General features: G+C 33.8%; 1 protein-coding gene across 2 annotated transcripts in view; it reads left to right on the top strand.

Moving 5' to 3' along the window:
* LOC125646767 (RCC1-like G exchanging factor-like protein) overlaps positions 1-20,467 on the top strand; it is a 54,107-nt gene that overhangs the window by 4,213 nt on the left and 29,427 nt on the right. The window contains exons 2-5 of one of the 2 annotated variants that reach the window (XM_048873288.2): positions 3,780-4,001; positions 5,885-5,985; positions 11,285-11,417; positions 11,563-11,691. In XM_048873288.2, coding sequence (XP_048729245.2) covers positions 3,785-4,001; positions 5,885-5,985; positions 11,285-11,417; positions 11,563-11,691 — 580 coding nt within the window. In that variant the 5' untranslated portion in view covers positions 3,780-3,784. Of the gene's footprint in view, positions 1-3,779; positions 4,002-4,027; positions 4,043-5,884; positions 5,986-11,284; positions 11,418-11,562; positions 11,692-20,467 lie in introns of those variants that run through there. The other variant, XM_048873289.2, reaches the window with a different exon arrangement.

Below are 20,467 nucleotides of genomic sequence, written 5' to 3'. Positions count from 1 at the left end.
AAACATAAAATTAAGTCCATCTGGTTAAAAAATGACATGGGCGATTTTTTTTTTTTTAAAAGTCAATTTTTAAATGATAAATTCCTATTGAACATATTGATATGCAACATGACTCACTACATGTCAAAATATCGCAAACCTTTCCTTAAGGATTTTTATTTCTTTCCGAGTATATATATCAATAAAAATCCAGCTGGTTACCCGCATGAACCCGAACTTTTGTCCATAAGTAGGGCCTCTTGCTGTTTTCCAAAATTAAAGTGTTACATGATATTCAACTGAATATGTCACGAGAAATTACCATGATGGGAATTTTCGGTAGCTCAGTCACAGTCAACATATGGGTAGTATCGTTTCGATGTTTAACCATAACAAGTGTAATGTTACCTGTGAATTTGAGGTGCAGTTTCACACCATGATTCATTTTACTATGGAAGCCCTTAACGTATATGAGTATACATGTTACCTATAGGGAGAGCTCTGCTCTCACAGTTCTTTGGGCTGCGAAAGTGTTTCGCCATCTATCATTAATTACAGATAAAATTACTGGTTCCTGTGTAATACTGAAAAATAAGACAACTAACGCAATATAAAGATATATATAAGGTCCACACAATTTTTGATTGCTTATTGCTTCCCCTCAAATTTCTTTTACTCATATTGAGACATCACCAGCTGTTAGTGAAGATTCATAAAAAAAATTTCATATTTTTTCCAGGAATGGGCATATGTAACATAAAAATAAGATAAATATACACATAAAAAACAAAATCACATATTAATAATAACAATACCATATTTATATAGGACCCTTTTCATACACTATGTACGCTCAAAGGTGCTTTACAATGCATATATACCTTACAAGATAATGTTATACACATAATACATAGAAAATAAATAAAACATTAAAAGATGTACCTATCCTCATTGTACATATAAAACATGAAAACACAAGATACCATAAATATGCTAGATAAGAATAAACATCAGTTTCAGGGCATATTAAAATAATAATAATAATGAAATACACACACGCACACACAGCATATAATGTCTCTGGTATAATACATTAAAACATACAATTCCTTTTTTTTCTTCTTTTTTTATAAAACATCACAAAATGGTACTCGAAAGCTAATTAAGACACACAGTCTTTAGTTTTCACAGAATCTAACCTACACGAATGACTGAAATGATAGAAACTAGTCCTGGAGAACTTGATGGAAAAAATGTGTTTTCAGTGACTTCTTGAATGCACACAGTGTTCTACAGTCCCTTACATGTTCTGGAAGGGCATTCCATAGTTTTGGAGCTATTGTTCTGAAACACCGATCTCCGTATGTTACGGTTAATATTATAGATTTTAAAAAGCCTAACAAAAGAGATGGGTCTTTAAATCTCTTAAGAGGTTCACACTTGAGTTTTGGAGTAATATCAATTTTTTGGGAAGTGTATTTTTGATTTCTACATTGAGGGAGAATTAGGAAATTAAAAAGAAAACCTGGGGTCACAACATTTGTTATTGAGCTACAGTGTTCTTAAGATGACCTTTTTGCACTTAAAATTTATTCAACTTAATTTACTTAAATTGAAATTGATTTGTCTGTTGGTGTCAGCACAACATAAGTAACACAAATCAATCATTACATAAAATAGATACATAATCATGTCTTCTAACAATACTCCTTATGAAAATAAATACATTAAATGACTTTTTTGCACTTGAGATATGAAAATATTCATGATATCAAATTTATAAGTTTAAAAGGACATATTAGGAGTAATGTCAATTTCTAAAATTTCACATAGTTTTCAAGGTTTTGTCTTAAAATTTAAAACGAGACTAAAAAAAAGTGGGGGTTAGAGACCAAATTTTTAAAAAATATTGCCGAAAATACTGAATTTTAATATAAAATTTTGAGTAAATTAATTGAAACTTGTTTGAGAATCAGTTTGGAAAAATATATCAACCAAATTAATGAATTACACTATTTGAACTTAAATTCCAAGTCTCAACCACTTGTATCATAGATTATAAAACTGAAATACACATATAGGAGTTAGGAGTATAAAAACAGAAGATATATTGGATGAAACAGAAACTGTATATCACGCAGATATAGAACTTTTTGATTAATCAATACTTCCGCCACAAAATATTGTCCCTTTCAAAATTGAATTGACACAAATTTTTTAACTGGATAGGTTTATGTTAAAATATGTTTGCACCAATGGGATCAGTATTGAATCAGTAAATACTTAGTTGTAGCATTCAGTGCAGTTGTGCTCAAAAGGAGTTAACTTCCTTAAAACAGTCAAGTTTCTGAACATTCTTAAGTTCACTTGGCAGATTGTTCCAAAGTGTTGCTGCTGCCATGTCAAAACACCATAAGTCTTTAATTTGTCTTGGTGACAGGCACTGTAACTAGGCAGGCTGATTCTGATCTCAGCGATTTCGCTGATTTGTATGGTGTTATAACCACTGAGCCGCTGGTCTCCACACAACATAGTACACATGATGTAGGACAGCATATAATGACCATTTCATTGATTTCACAAATGAATAGAATTAATGTTGTATACATTTGACTTGTACACAAAGCTACACTTCTGATTTCTGTTAAATTGTCTCGTACACATGTATATACAAAGTACATATTTTATGGATTGGCGTAGATCTACTATCAAGGAAAATTAAGGATATCATTTAATTACACATTTATGGACTCTTAAAAAACTATCTCAGAGCTGTTGATATTTCTTCATTCAAAGTTTGTCCGGGCCATACCTTTTTTGTCTTTTGACATAGGCCTTTGATATCCCATGGGGATACAGGTTAAAATAAGTCTTCGGTACAACATGCTTGTTGTAAGAAGTAGTAAATGGTGCGGTCCTTGGGATGAGACCGTAAAAACTGAGGCCCAATAAAGATCTCTCCCTGCTCAAAGGCCACAAGCGCCAAACAAAGGTCTAAATTTTGCAGCCCATCACCGACATTGGTGACGTCGCCATATGAGTGAAAAATTCTAAACATGGATGTTAAACTATACAACCAGCCAACCATTTTTTTTTTACCTTGACCTCTTATGTAAAGGTCAAATAATAGAATTTTTTGCGCATTTTTGTTGTCTGGACCATAACATTTTTGCCTTTTGACATAGGCCTTTGATGTTTGGTATGTGCATGGGTATACCATGGTAAGACAGTGTGTTGCTTGCCATTTTTGATGACCTTGACCTTTTATGAAAAAGTCAAATTATAGAAGTTTAGAGGCATTTTTGTTGTCTAGACCTTAACTTTTAATTGACATAGGCTTTTAACATTTGGTATGTTGGTAAGTTTAGTTTACTATCATATGTTCACAACACTGTTCTTTGGTTGAAGCTCATATACATATAGGAGACTGTTATGTACCACTTTAAAGATGATCCCTAAAAAATGTGTTTTAAAAAACTATGCAAAATGGAAGGGGAGACATCAGTTTTAGTGTGCTTAAAGAATTCTTCCTAGTTGAATTTGAATTTTCTCTTTGTTTTGTTTAGCGTCCCTCTCGAGTATTTTTCACTCATATTGAGACGTGCCAGCGAAGGGCTGTGAAATTTAGGCCTAACTAACAGGAAGCATATTAGTGATATCTGATTATCTAACACGGAATGTATGATTTGAGGATTCACCATATCAATCATGGGCTGTGTGGGCCCCGGGTTTTATAAAGTATGCATCATCTGGATTTGGAATCTATTCAAGTTCTTCTTTACTTTTTTTTTGTTTTACAGGAAAAATGATCAAGAATAAAGTTGTAAAAGAACTGTTAACTTGTGTATCCTGTGGAGTCAAGCTTCCTCAAGTATCCTATGCACTGACTCAAAACAGAAATTATTCACAATCATCCAAACCGTCCAATAAATCGGAAGTCAGGAAAAAGCTGAATGAATTGGATAGCTTGTCCAGTGCCGAGAGAGTGTATGTATGGGGCTGTGCTTCAACAGGTGCCCTTGGTAAGTATATTTCTGAGACAGTGCTTCAACAGGTGCCCTTGGTAAAGTTGAGAATAAGATATGGTACATATATCTACCATGTTTGTATTTAGTGATGATTAAAAAATATGTCTTCTTTAAAATTTGTATTCATGGGTTCATGATTCAATTTTGAATTTGATATATCTGATTATCATGTATATACTAATGAATAGATGAGTTATTAACATTGTCTACAACTTTTTGAGACAATCCTCGTATGAAGAACTGATGAGGGTGAACTATTCTCGTCTCATGGACATGCTGAGATGAAATATTGAGAACATGTGCATTCTCAAAAATATTGGGTGATGTATTTCTGGTATTTTGTCAAGGTCAGTTCAATGTCGAAGTATTCTGAAATTACGTGGATTGTTGCATATTTTGTCCTAATTTGCAGCATTAGCACAATTTATGAACATTTTTCTGTCATTTTAGAAAATGTAACAAACAATTTACTGTTGGCAAAATCAGTAAGATGTAAGACAGACATCTTCAGATGATTTTTTACGTATAAAATTGTTACTTTTGTCATACTTTCAGTACTTCAAAAAATTTGACTTTTTCATATAATAAAACTCTTGTAATAGCGAGCGAAGCTCGCGTCGCGAAGCGACGAGCTCGCTCCAATGATTACACAATTGAGTCAAGTGGTTTGCTCTTCATCAGCTGAAAAATGATGGGGACTACCCATAATGCCTCCGGAAAAATGTCGCCGTCACTGCGGTATACTTCATTGACAAACCCGTAATTAAAATAATTAAATTGTTTAGAAAGTACCATAAACATTTTTAAATTACAGACAAGCTTTCTCATAGCTTAAAACATTTTGTTTTTGCTTGGTTTGAGAGAAGAAGAAAAAAACATTGCAGCTAATATGACATCAAAATTTGTGACTGTTTACATCTAGAGCGTTATATTTCCCGCGTTAAATGAAGAGGCGGATAAAAGTCGTGTTGCAAGATGTCAATGAGCTTCGTTCGTCTCAACGGTCACACCGTACAACATATTAATATAGAATGGCATGGAATAAAGTAGCCTAGGGTTATCAGTGTATTTAAATTGATTTCTTAATTATTTTCATTAAAAAATAGTGATATGGCATAAAAAATGACCTTCAGAGGGATGTTTAAAAATAGAGTACAGACTTTCTTTTTTCTGTCACTATTATCTGTTAAGAGTTATTCTCACATCGTTTTGTTTTCCTGGAGACAAATCTTTGAATTATGGGAATATAATGATACTTCTCTATGATACTTCTTTATGTCCACTGATTCCACGAGTTCACTATAATTCCAAGTTCCCCAGACCCCATTTTAGTGCTAAATTTTATAACTGCATGTAACATGTGTAAGCAAAAAAGAGTAATGTGGCTCTACAACCCAAAAGTTTTTTTAAAACGGAAGAAAATACAAGCACAGATGAATCATATCCTTTAATTGTTTTTAATTATGACAAGTATCCATCCCTAACATGCAATATAAATATATCATATATACCGTATATCGTGTATGAGTACTTGTACTTGTTTTAGCGGGATTCAAATTTTAGCGGCTTTGACAGTGATGCAAGAGTGCTCGTATACATGTAAACAGTAGTTTTGCTAAAATTTGAAATTTTCTATTAATCCATTATCATGCACAAAAGAAACTTTAAATCAAGGTTACACCAAATAGTGCATGAGCTCCGACTGTGCCAAATTTCAAATGTGCTAGAATAAGTACATGTACAGTGATTTATGAATTTCAAAAATAATGTACAGATTTCATTCATAAAGGGCATATAAAAAAGAACATAATTTGCATGTTAAAAGTTAAAAATATTGACCATGACTGCTTGAACTCAACATGTTACTTTTATTGTAGGTATCAGCTCTTACGTCAGATTTCGTGACAAGAAACAGAAATACTTGGCGCAGATGAGCAGACCAGCAAGACTGAGATTTCTGTTGGAGAATAACTTAGTGGTAAAACATGCTGTGATATGTTGCACTCGATGATGTAAATTACTTGGTGGTAATAAGACATGTTATGAAAGATGCACTTGATGATGTGAATTTTTGATTTATTTTTTCTTAGACTAAAATGAAAGGTTTTCTTGGACATTGCAGTTTAAATAGCAAGATGTTATGACATTGAACTGATGGTACAGTGAAGGCATGGCTTAAGGATAAATTCTTTTCAGAATTCAGACAGATTAGAAAATATGCACCAAGTGTGCATATACTTGGTGCATATATTTTCTTTCAGTATTTTCATTGTTACTGACATTAGTGACATTCAATGACATTTGCTACAAACAAACTTTTTTCAAAAAGGATGTAAACTAGATTTATGTTTTTATAAGTAAAATGAATACAGTTTATCATATTGAATGCAATTTATTCCCATTATTTCTCAATGAGTCCAAAACAGTGGGGAAAATTTTTATATAGTTTTAGCAGCTAGGGGTAATGTATTTCAACTTTAGAACATCACAAAAATTTACAAGTTCCCTGTGTTTTAGGAATTTTATATTTGTACTTATTACAACCAAACAGAACAAAAGAAATAATACATTTGTGTACTGACCCATGCCTCCATTTTCTTGGTTGTGTCAGGTGTCGATCTTGATGGATTACAATGCAGAATCAACAGGAAAATTTCACTGAATTCCGACGATAGATAAATCTGACCGTGATAATTTTAGTAAAAGAATATCAAAGGTTGAAAAGATTTTTAGAACACAGGCACTTGACATTTTAGATATTTATATTGGATGAATTGTCTTCTTATAAATAAAATATTCACAAGGTATATTACGCCGCCATCTTGGTTTTCCTTTTTTACCAGCTGCATCGCGTGCAGTTTTCGGTGAAAAGTTTGATATAATATGATAATTAGACCCCTTCCGTTTAGAAGCAACTCTGTTGAGGTCTTGCCTCTCGCATCATCATGGTAAACTCAAAATAAATGGACTTTGTTTCACATTTTCATCTTCTTCTTCAAAACCACTGGGCCAATTTCAACCAAACTTGGCACAAATCATCCTTAGATGAAGGGGATTCAAGTTTGGTCAAATGAAGGAGCATGCCCCATTCAAAGGGGAGATAATCACAAAAATGCAAAAACCAGGGTGGGGTCATTTAAACATCTTCTCAAGAACCACTGGCCCAGAAAAGCTGAAATTTACAAGAAAGCTTCCAGACAAAGTGGAAATTTAAGTTTGTAAAAATCATTACCCCTGGGGTTAAGATGGGGCCACAGTAGGGGATCAAAGTTTTACATGTGAAGGAAACCAAACTAAATGGCACAAAGCATCCTTTAATAGATGAAATTTGTTAATATGAAAGGCCATACCTGTCAACAAGGGCATATGATATTAAATGAATTTGTAGTCAAGTTCAATAAATAAGTTTCGAAAGTTAAGATAGTTTTGTAAGATTATACAGCCGTATCTTATGATTGTCATCAGTCAGATCTTAAGATACTCTTACTATCTATCGTATGACAGATCTTAGATAGTTTTTTGAAACTTGACCCAGAAGTATAAGATTTTTAAAAATAGCAACAACAATAAAAAAAAAAATCCCTCTAAAGAATGAAAAAAGAAGCAAATTTTGCATTATTTAGGTTTAAAATTAGATCCCTTCTAGAGGCCATATTAGATGTCATTTGCTACCACTATCTTTTTAAACAAAAATAATTATCTTTTGTACATGTAATTGATCGCAATTCCTATTTATGTCGTATTATATGATGTACAATGTAGTGCAATAAATGACTTAACTTTTGTATAAAACTTTATTAGCTGACCTGTTTTTATATTCATATGAAGCAGAATTTATTAAAAAAAACTTCTAGTATGTGAAATGTAAAAATCTCTTGCTATGGCCTTCAATGTGACATTTAGATAAATCGATGACATTTTATCTTTTAACAATGCTAATTTTCATTCATATGTCGATTCGATATATCCCTGTGAACTCGAAATAAAAGACACCACAGAGTCGTCCACTTCTGCTCCATACTTAGATATTTCATTGAAAATAGCTCAACTTTCAGATAAACGGGATGATTTCAGCTTCTCCATCGTCAACTTCCCATATTTATGTAGCAATATTCCATTATCACCTGCATATGGTGTTTGTATTTGTCAACTGATTCGATACGCAAGAGCTTGTTCTGTGTATAATCAGTTTTTTAAATCGCGTCAGGCTACTGACAAACAAGTTGATGGTGCAGGGGTTTCAACAGTCTCATTTAAAGTCAGCATTTCGCAAATTCTATGGTCGTTATAACGATCTAGTTTGCCAATACAACCTATCATTGGGTCAGATGCTGTCTGACTTGTTTCATACCAATTGTTAGGCCATTCTTGACATACTAATTTTGACTACGGATAACTCAGTTTACCTGATCAAGATATAGGGTTCGCGGTGGGTGTGACTGTTTGACAGGGGATGCTTACTTCTCCTAGGCACCTGATCCCACCTCTGGTGTGTCCAGAGGTCCATGTTTGCCTAACTCTCTATTTTATATTGCTTTTGGGAGCTATGAGATTGATCGCTGTTCCTTGTTTTAGTTTTAATTATTGTGAAACATAAAACAGCTGCTAAGATATAGTAATTGAAACTCAAACATCAACTTTTAACACTAATTTCTTTGTAAGCTAGAGGAGAAAGAAAACATTGCTATCATATAATCTTTATGGGTTTCAGAAAAAATTAATCAACGGAGACCAGGAATTGCAGATATTTGTGTTATATTTTGCTTTAACAACCAAGAATTGCTGTTTGAATCATGGGAAAATCACAGGCACCTGAAGTGTGGATAGCTTGTATAGATCTGATTACATACACCCCCCCCCCCTCTCTAGAATGAAATTGTTTTATACAGAACCAAAAATGTATCCAAAATATGTTATTTCCCCACCGATCGCCCTCATACAGTAAGTCTAATTGGCTTGCACTCGCGTCATCTTACTAAAATATACTTCAGATAAGCATTTCAGCTTAATTGATTTTGATTGATTATCATCTTCAAATAATTAATTCTATAAAGTTATATATCAAAACTTGCTTTTTACCATGAAATAATCCGAGTTGATATTCCTATTAGTCATTTTCGTTTTTAAAACCATACGCCTTTGACAAATTTTAAATAGCTCTTTCGTATATTTTTGTTCATTGCTAAGTTCCGAGGTGGTCGAAAGATTGAAGAGCCAATCACATAACTTGAGACGCAAAGTGATGTCACAACCTCCTTTAAGGCTGTCAATGGACGTAAAAGCTCGGGTACGATGAAATAAATGGCAGAATACGACAAATAAAACGGATGGCATGGTATTTAGATGAAAAACATAAATAGAGCTACATTAGCCTGATGAGATATTTGCAGAAATCCCTTAAAGTTGGTTTATACCCCATGAATCGAATCTCGAAGCAGGTAGCCCCCTGTTTGTTTACATGATTTGTTGCACATACACCTTCACATATATTAGTATCTCAGAAGTGGTCATCTCAAAAGCTTACAGAAAGTAAAAACTGACTATCCAGAACGATTTATGAAGGTGATCGGTGGGGAAATAACATATTTTGGATACATTTTTGGTTCTGTATTAAATAATTTCATTCTAGATCTATACAAGCTATCCACACTTAAGGTGCCTGTGGGGAAAATGAGCGAAGCAAAATTCTTGATCATGCCTGGCATGGACTAACTCTTCAGTACATGACAACACAATATAACATAGAAATGAACCCCATACCCCAACAGTGCTGTAAATAAATGTTTATTCGGTATATACATACATACATAAATACCAAGGATAACCCATGAAAGCTTGAAAGCTTATTTCCAATGGGGTCCTTTGATGCATGGATGTTTGTGCTAGAGGGTCATTAACATGTAACAGACAATGAAACACAACTTTTTATTAAACAATAAAAGAAAACAAAACACAAATCATACATCAAAAACAGATAATTATCAATTGATAAAATTACATTCAAAACTTTTTTGGTGTAACAGTAAACTAGATTTTTTTTAATCAAATCAAAAGGCATATATACTACCCTGAGTGAGTGATCGCACTACAAGAAAATTTGACAGTGTACTTAGTTACTACATGTAACTAACCCGCATTATGGCTGAAATCAAAATTTTATTGTTTTCCGAGATAATTAAATGATGATACCAAACTTAAATACCAGTAATGCCCTGAATTTGATTGGCAGTGTACAATGAGATGATTACTATACAGGTCAAATGAGTCCTAATTGGCTCCTTCATAATGATTTAATTATAGATTATACTTATCACATTTTCTATAATTTTACATTCCTACAATAATTTTCTTGAAATTTATTTTTACTTTTAAGTATGTAATAGGGCCTAATTAAAAAAAAAGTATCTTGTGGGATCATAGGCATCATAAGATGAGATTAATTTTTATTTTTTATTACTGTATGAACCCACTAAATGCATAATGTGAGCATACAGCTGGGTCGCAGGGGTAGGGTGGGTCCACATTTGATCAAAGTTTTACATATATGTAGGAATATACATGAAATTAATTAGAACAAATTCTTTTTAAGAGGAACAGGACCACACTAAATCATATCAAAATATAAATGTTCCCAAGTTGTGTTAATTGCATTGGTATTATTTAATTAGTTGTGTGAATTCAAGGTTGATTATTTTGTGACCCTTTGGAGCACCAATATGGGGTCAAAATATTTCATTAAAATAATTATTGAAAAAATCTTTTAAAAATCACAGCAGCTGAACAGCAGGGCCATGGGGACTCGCTAGCAATGGAGCCCATAGGTTTCTTGTTTTGATTTTCTTTTAGGCAAGCGTGGAAATTGTTAGGTCCCTGTCATATAGGTAGGAGTCCTATTCTGATCAATCAGTACTTCTATGCATTGACAGTTTTCCGTACTTTTTTGACCTATTCCTGCAACTAATGAATTAAAAATTAATACGTAAACTTATATTACAGGGTTACAGATCAACTAATGAATTGAAAATTAATACGTAAACTTATATTACAGGGTTACAGATCAACTAATGAATTAAAAATTAATACGTAAACTTATATTACAGGGTTACAGATCAACTAATGAATTGAAAATTAATACGTAAACTTATATTACTGGGTTACAGATCAACTCTGATTTTGGTCTTTCTGTCCAATATTTAAAAGAGTTATGGACCTTGTACTTAGCTGATAATGTCACAAAGTGGGGTCCTTTTGATAATATCTGGGTGTTTTTTTTGTAGGCCAAAACTTTAGACTGTGGGTATGGATTTACAGTCCTTGTTCTGAGAGGAGTCCAGGGTAAGAACAAATTGTATGGATGTGGAATCAACACAGACTCGCAGCTCGGGTTCCACAGAAGCTCCAAAAAAGCAGGTAAATCTGCAGGTATATCAAATGAAGAGGAGCTGTAAAGAAGAAATAGTTAGGGGGTAAAAATTTTTAGAATGGTGAAGGGCACAAGCCATTGATAAGCAATATTGTTTTACCAGAATTAAACCTAATGAATTATGAATTGCAGATACCGTGCTTGATTACGTAACAGAACCTGTGCTGATCCCCCTACCCCTGGAGACCCCGGAGGTGACAGAGGTTGTAGATGTATCATGTGGACGTGCCCACACCGTGGTGCTGACAGATAAAGAAGGAGGTGGGTGATGTTGATTTATATAAAATACAGGAATATAGTGGGAAAATGTTAATGTGGAGATTTACAGGGAAAATTGTATTATAACTAAAGCTCTTCTGTTATCTCAGTTCATCCCTTCCAGCTGTTGTATTTTATGCATAGCATTGTCATTCAATATATGTAGCCTTATCATTCATTATGTGTAGCCTTGTCATTCATTATGTGTAGCCTTTTCATTCATTATGTGTAGCCTTGTCATTCAATATGTGTAGCATTGTCATTCATTGTGTGTAGCATTGTCATTCATTATGTGTAGCCTTTTCATTCATTATGTGTAGCATTGTCATTCAATATATGTAGCCTTATCATTCATTATGTGTAGCCTTGTCATTCATTATGTGTAGCCTTTTCATTCATTATGTGTAGCCTTGTCATTCAATATGTGTAGCATTGTCATTCATTATGTGTAGCCTTGTCATTCAATATGTGTAGCCTTGTCATTCATTATGTGTAGCCTTGTCATTCATTGTGGGTGTGTGGGGTGTATGAGCTTCCTCACTTTTCCTTTCATTTTCCATCATTTCAGCAAGTGAGGGATTCGTCTCTTAATTATCTTCAGATGTATAATGTATATCATATAAGTGGGACTTTTAACAAGACACAAATTTAGCAATTTTCCCATTAAGATTGGTAAATATACATGTATTTAGCGAGAGTTAATTTTAGTGAATTTATAATTCCAAGAAACATAAATATTACCTCCCAATATGGAATAAATTGATAGGGATATTCTCAATTTCACACCCTCGCTAATAGACTTGCTCAAGTCCAAGTCTCAATGTTTCATAATCAGTGCTCTCTTTAATACTTTTTAATAATGCCAAACATGGAAGTCTATGTTTGGTGACATTTACATGTAAGTATGGTAGAGAGCAGATCATTAGACTTCAAACACAGTAAATTTTGGATGAAATGATAAAGTAATAAAAACAACATAGAGACTTGAGCAAGTCTACCTAGCTAACAATGCCAAAATTAAATCCTCCAAAAATTCTGCTTATATGGTATATGAGTAACATTTTGTTGCATGATGCATTTTTTGACTAGATAGAGATTGTTGCAGAAATCTTTCCTAATATTATTTGCAACACATATAACATTAGCAATCTCATTACAAAATTTACACCTTCTAGGCCCAGAAGAAATAAATAAAAATTAATCAATAGTTTCTCAGGCCCTGCGGTATCTGTTGAAAGGGTACCGCCTGGAGGACCTTGCATATTTACATGTATGTAAATGAGGTAATTATGTGAAACTTTCAGAAGGTTTTAATGTAATTGTAGGTATTCTGATCAAATAATTATTGAATGCATACTCATTGATGTGCAAGTGTTTGAAAATAAATAAGCTATTTTTAATAGAAATAAAAATTCCATTGCTTATTCTATATAACATGTACATCATGACATGAGAAAGAAAAGGTAAATCATTCTACAGTCAACTCCAAAAAAGAAAGATAGCTCATATTACAGCCAAGTAAAAAAAATAGAAAATACCTGTCTGGACACAGACTACCAATTATTTTGCTATACATTCCTTTATAACATAAAAATTAATATAAAAAATTCCACCGCCTCAACTTACCTGAAATTTGGCACAGACTTAGAGCAATTCAAGTCCCAAAATATTTGTGAATCTCAGGAAAATTCACAGTACACAAGTCCTGTTACGACACTACAAGTAACCCCAACCCTGCATATTTCCCTTTCCCTTTGAGAAGCAGGTGAACAATAGCCTATTTACACCCTTCCTACTATGCCCTTAAGTGCAAAATTTCCCATTATTATAATTTAAAAAAAAAAAAATTCAGACCCTCTCCTTTCCATCTACAGTACACGACACGAGTTTTATGCGTGTTCCACGCAACGCGGTGGAACAAATTTGCCCCAAACACAGTGGACCTTTAAAATTGTCGACACCTTTGAAGTCCTATTTTTCCGCGCGAGCTAGACATTGAAGTCCACGGAGGATCTCCGTGGATGCCACCGCGCATCTCCGTGGATGTCACCTGTACCTCCATCGATGCTACCGTGTACCTCCATGTGATAAAACAAAGAAATAATTTCTGAAATGATTCACCCAAAAAACCTTTTCGCTTAGCCAGCATGCATGCCCCCACTCCATTAATTATTTAGAAATTAGCTATCAATCATTCGATTCTTGTAATTGTTGTTTAATGATACGTTGGTGTTTTCGGTACATATCTGTATGTAGACTTCCCTGCAGACGTTCACACCTTTTTATGAAACGCCCAAATTCTCGACATCCTGTATATAAACACCTGTGTTATTCCTACCACTCGTCGGTACATTGTTTCACGGCACGTGCAGCACAATTTCACCAAATAAAAGAACAACGACAATCACATGCCAGTAATTTCAATTTGATAAATAGCAGTTCAAAGAAATGTGTACCATAAGCAATGGTTTATTTTTACGTAAAGTTTTCATTGTAATTAGGAATATGTGATTAAGGTCAGCTATATACATGTACATGTTTACATTGGAGATGAATTTCATTATGTACTCAACTGTGAAGCAATGTGAGCAAAGAATCAAATTTTTATCACCTAAACAAATAAATATTAAGAATGTCTTACTTTTAAACAAACCTTTAGAAAACTCCGTACTTTCATTAAGAAAATAATAAAATAAAATGTGCTCCCTACCTAGAATGCCCATACTTCACATTAATAATAACACGTTTTTTTTTAGTGTTTTTTTTTCTAACTTGATAAATACTTTATTACACGCATGTATTATTTACTAAATGTATATATAACAGCTTTTTGTCATTATATTTTTGTATACCATTGCATAATGGTGATGAGATCCAATAAATTGAATTGAGTACATGTTGTCTTGAAATATCACAAAGTATAGAGTTGACAACCATTGAAATAAAAATGCAGACGTTTTCTCGTTTATTCAGTAACTCAATAACTTGCGCGTCTTCTGAATGAAGTTGTAAAACAAACGTACTAGGTTTTGGTCAGTTATAACATAATACGGGGGTAAAATTCATCTAATATCCGCTAGCAATGGGTTTTGAGTCAACTGTGCCTTCGTGGACGAATAATCTCAGCTAGCGAAGATGGGGAAAAAAAGCCTAGATAGTTCGCTTGCATTAACATGTATTATAAAGGTGAAATCGAAGAATTATCCAGTAAATCCAATGATGTTGCAGTATATATAGTATGTTTATTTTATTTTTGACTGAGAGGGAGATAGACAGCTAAGCATATAACATCGTTTTAGAAGGGGGGGGGGGGGGGGACTCATTCATTAGTCCTAACCCGAACCAGCCGAAAAATTTAACATGTAAAGAAAACAAAATGGGAAATAAAAACAATATCAGAATGAAAGGGGATGGATAATTAAAGAAATTGTGCTTTCAAGATATATATTGAACGTATTAAACTTCCCGTATCTGCATACATTCATGAATATTATGATCAATGATTACCAATGCTCCCCTGCTCTCTCTCTCTCTCTCTCTCTCTCTCTCTGTTGCTTTCATTATCTAATGCATCTAAAGATCAATTAAATATTTTAATAATCGATAGCGTATATGAATAAAAGCAAATAATCGTTAAGTCATTTCTGTTTATATTGATATTAGTCTTTTTTTCATGAACTAGTTGCATTTGACACCGAGGATTTACATCCTTAAATACTGATTACAAGCACGTAGAATTGGAGAGGGTGTAATTTGAAAACTTGAAAGTTAAGGATTTAGCCTTGTAGCTTGTAGCGACCTACCCACTGCATGGTTTAAGAAATTGAAGTCGGAAGGGGGAATGAAGACAGTTTCAGACTATTACCCCCCCCCCCTCCACACACACACACACACACACATGCTCCCAATTTAAGGTTTTCGTAATTGGACAATTTAAGCACCATTTTTGTTGTTATTTGATTGCTTGTCAAGAAATTTACACATTTTAACCAGCAACATACCCCTTCTGATACATTGAAAAATATAAGTAATGTTAGCACGGGGCTCTATAAAGTTCAATCTGCAGTTTGGTCATACTTCGTCATTCAATAACTTACTCAAAATAAATAAAAATGTTTGTCGGGTTAGCTGTACTATGATGTATGACTATAACAATGACCTGTGTATAACTTGTACATTCCATGCAAATTCGAAGGGGTTTTCGCCTCAGTAGAACAATGGGGTCAGCTAATCCGTGTATTTGAAATCAACAGAAGTGCTTAGCTTCTTGTGGAAAGTGTGAAATATATTGGGTCGGCGCAAGATACCTGTGATCTTAGACTAGATCTGATATCGCACCGACCCAATATATTTCACACTTTTCATAAGAAGTCAAAACCCAAACTAGCTAACCGTAATTTAGTTATACTGTGACAAATACCCTAGGAATTTGCATGGTATATACTTAATATACAAAAATCATTGCATTATCCAGACACTTACGATGATCATTTTTTTATGAAAACCTCTATCAAAGTACATTGAACATAAGTCTCGGTCAAATGTAATGAACTCGGGATTTTAAAAATAAATCATTCGATGGTTTGTATATTTGCTTCTATTAATTACGTAATAAATTAATTCCAATTTGTTAATCATCGACAGTGCTCTAATTTCTATATTGGATCAAGTTATATTTGTCAAGATGCATATTAACACAATATGATGGAAGTAATTATGTTAAACAGCGCATTTGTCAGAGAGAGAGGGAGAGAGAGAGAGCACATCCGTAATTATTAAATATCCCTATCACATGTTGTACATGTATGTTTTTCATTTACGGAATATACTAATTCGCATTCAAAACTGGAATTGCCTGCAAGTACGCATTATTTAAACATAGAATTTAAGAATATTTTAATGAAGAAAGAAGACTATTAAAGAAAAAAATTCAAAACCAGGTTTTCTTAAAAACATAATATATAGTGTTTGGTATCGTTGGAATTGGCTCAAAATGCTGAAAAACAATATAAGTATCAGGAGGGAAAATATTGACATATTTTTTCTTTTCTTAAAATTCCACCCTAATCTTGATTATTTGTCCTGGGGCACATTTTCACATCTCCTGCAAGGTGCCCCATGGCCAGAACAAAGCTCTTAGCAGCTGTGTGTATTCGCAAATAACACACACCATGGAACAGGGAGGACATGGTGTATCTCCATGGATTTTCCACTGTGGTCTTTCCATGGTGGAGTGTATAAAACTCGTGTCGTATACTGTATGCCCTAGAATAACACAATTCCACCCCATATACATGCATTCCCAAGAATTTTTAAGAAAAAACCTCTATTTATAAACTGACACTACTTGTGTGGTCAATGAAATAGGGGTAAAATTAGTAGTCTATAACCACCTGCCTCATCATAATTAAAAAATTTTGGCCTGAGACACTATTTATTAATTTTTTTAGCCTTATGGCTGTGCCAGACTGTTGAAGGATTGTCTTTTAATTGCAATAAACCTAAGTCATAGCAGATTGAAGTTTTTATATACAAGCAGTTAGATAAACACACCTACACTGTGGCATTTATATCATGATTAATTTATATAAGATCAATGATCTCATGTGATGATGAATTTGAGGAGTGTCTGGAATTGCTCAAAGTGGCGCCTACGCTAATATGCCTACGCTAATATTTCTCATTTTGAGGAAACATGTCAATAACCAAAGAAAAAATGTAAGTAATTGACCAGAAATGACCTTCAGTTTGTGAAAGCCACTCTAAATTGACCAGAAATGGCCTTCAGTTTGTGGAGGCCAATCTATAAATTGACCAGAAATGACCTTCAGTTTGTGGAAGCCAATCTATAAATTGACCAGAAATGACCTTCAGTTTGTGGAGGCCAATCTATAAATTGTCCAGAAATGACCTTCAGTTTGTGGACGCCAATCTATAAATTGTCCAGAAATGACCTTTAATTTGTGGAAGCCAATCTATAAATTGACCAGAAGTGACCACCAGTTGCCTGCAGTTTGTAGAGGCCAATCTCCAAGATTACATCATAATTGTATGTAGCTGATTATACCAGAGATTCCAATGAAAGTGTATGAATAGGGGACCTGGAGAAATAAAATTACAGCACTATGGGCACAGATGTGCTGGAGAGGGGGAAGGTGTGGGGGAAGTTATAACCCTCTCCATTAATTTTAAAGATATTTGTTAAAAAATAGTGCATTCTGAAACCGTCGAGAGATTAAAAACACAATCATAACTGTGTTAATACCACTGTTATCTGAATATTATCCTTAATAAGAAATTAAAGATACTAAATATCATTGAGATGACAAGCATTACAAAAGGGCCCAGCTTAAGGTATGTAACTCTTTCATAAATAGGTCAAGAAAGCCCAAACTCAAATGTGATCTGGAACCCATTAATTTAAGTTCTTGTATAAACTTTCAATAAGCCATAGAAAGTCTCCAAATCTGTTCAATCCCTGAAGTTCAAGGTCCATAACTCTTTCATAAATAGGTCAAGAAAGCTCAAACTCAACTTCAACTGTAACTTATTGAGATATGTCGGTACTGGACAACTCACCAAAGGGTACAATTAACCAAATGTCATCTAATTAAAAGTAAAACTCACCGATTTTTTTTATTTATTCCTTCTCAACGAAATAAAGATAAACTAGCATACAAAGGATACGTGTATGTTTGTGACAGAATGAAATGTTCCAAGTCTTACTGGAAGTGTGATCAAGCTGATTGTAAGGGCCGATGCATTCAAAATAGAAATTTCATACAAGAAACAAAGAAAGACAACCATGTCCCAGACCCTGTGAATGTAACTCCTTTGAGTGCTGGAACCTATGTAAATGATCCCCACCCAGACAACAAATTTTACGAAGGATGGTGTAGATGCTTCTCATGTGTTGCCAATACATTGCGCCCCGACATTTACAAATTCAGTCCAGAATGGAAATGGTTGTAAGTTCCGTCGTGCATGATGGAGAGATCGATTTTCCCGCAAGAAGGAAATTACAAGAAACAAAAACTACATAGTATCTTCACTTTCTTCCAAGGTAGAAAATGGAAACTATCTGAAATGCATTGAGGGCTTGCTTGACGCATAATATTTCTTATTGAAACTTTGAATATTGTGTTATATGAGTTGATAAAAAACAAACAATTAAAATTATCATTCTTGTATTTTTTTCTCAACTAGTTTCGATGAGTGTCGATACATTGTCATATTTATGAGATGTCCTTTCTGTGGCTTTTATCTATGAGCCATCGTACAGATGAGCTGTCATGTCTAAGAATTTTTTCGATGAGTTGTCTTTCAGTGAGTTGTCATATTTATGATAAGTACACATATAAATTTTCAATAGCAGCAGGGATAGCCAAAAAAAGTTCAGAAAAATTTTCAGATCCCTGAAATTCGGTAAGTTCAAGATCCATAACTATCAAAAACAGGCCAAGAAAGTCCAATTAAACTCAAACTCCATAGCTGCAGGATGTATAGATAGCTAAAAGTGTCAATGCACAGACAAACACACAGGCTGATTACTATAGCCCCCTCCCCCTACAAGTGAGGCACTTATTGATATTTCTCTACTTCATTACCACCTCCATGTTTTATAATTACTGACTACCTGTTTTGACAATCATTAAAGGAATCTGACTCATCCAAACTTAATTGCTGTTTTTCTAGTGGACTTCCTGTTTTGACAATCCTGAGCAGCTGAGACTGCATTCTGACTCATCAAAACTCTTGTTCTTATAGTATGGAAGGTTTCAGTAGTACATTTTAAGGGACATCCCCCAAACTCCTTTGAAGGTGTTCATATGAACACTCTAATGCATGCAATGGATTTAAAGTGACAAAGCAACCACTTTCATTTGAATAAGCTTTACAAAATAATTCTCCTTTTTAAGATATAAAGCTCTGAAGATTTAGGGATCTAGACCCTTAAAATCCTTGAATAATTATGTAATTTATTGTGATAGGTCCTACTAAATAGAGAGCCCTTACTCGATAGAACCCTGGGAATTTTAATTATTGCAGGTGTGTAGACTGACTTCATTGATTATTAATAGCATTGCAAATATTAATCATAATAACGAATTTTCATCCATCTATAATCTATTTTGTTTATTGGAGAAAAATGCCTTCCCTTCACTGCTCATTAATTTTTGTCATCTTGATCCCGATCTAATGAATATAAAATACTTAATGGCGCAGGTAGAGTGCATGTTTTTCTGTATGCTATCTAGGGGTGAAACGATACGCCTACCTCACGATACAATACGTATCACAATATTTCACTACGATACGGTTGTTTTCGATACGATAGTCATATTAAACTAAAACTGTCTTATCTTTATTCGTTACATTACCAGCCTCGTTTGTACTTTCAAAACCAAAATATTTTCAGACCCGAGATCTAAATTTGGCCGGTGGATCCCTTAAATTAATGTTAAATGCTCCTAATCCACTCGCCCCACTGTTGACATTGTTATTACTGTCCTTACCGTCTTTTGGATCCGCCATCTTGAATTTTCTGTAATTAAGTGAATCTCGATCGAAAAAGGAAAATTGTGACATTTAAAAATAACCTGTGTCGAACCGAAATTAACACATTTTGTACTGAAACTGAATCGGGCATTTTAGACCGCGGAGAACCGATACCGCGGTGAACCGTTTCACCCCTAATGCTATCATCAGTAATGTAAATTCCTTATTTTACGCGAGTACATAATATCATAAAATGAATCATATACATCAAATCGTGAGA

The sequence above is a fragment of the Ostrea edulis genome, chromosome 6, assembly GCF_947568905.1.
Source record: "Ostrea edulis chromosome 6, xbOstEdul1.1, whole genome shotgun sequence".
In the NCBI taxonomy this organism is placed as follows: Eukaryota; Metazoa; Mollusca; class Bivalvia; order Ostreida; family Ostreidae; genus Ostrea; species Ostrea edulis.
This window is presented reverse-complemented; position numbering and strand designations above follow the sequence as displayed.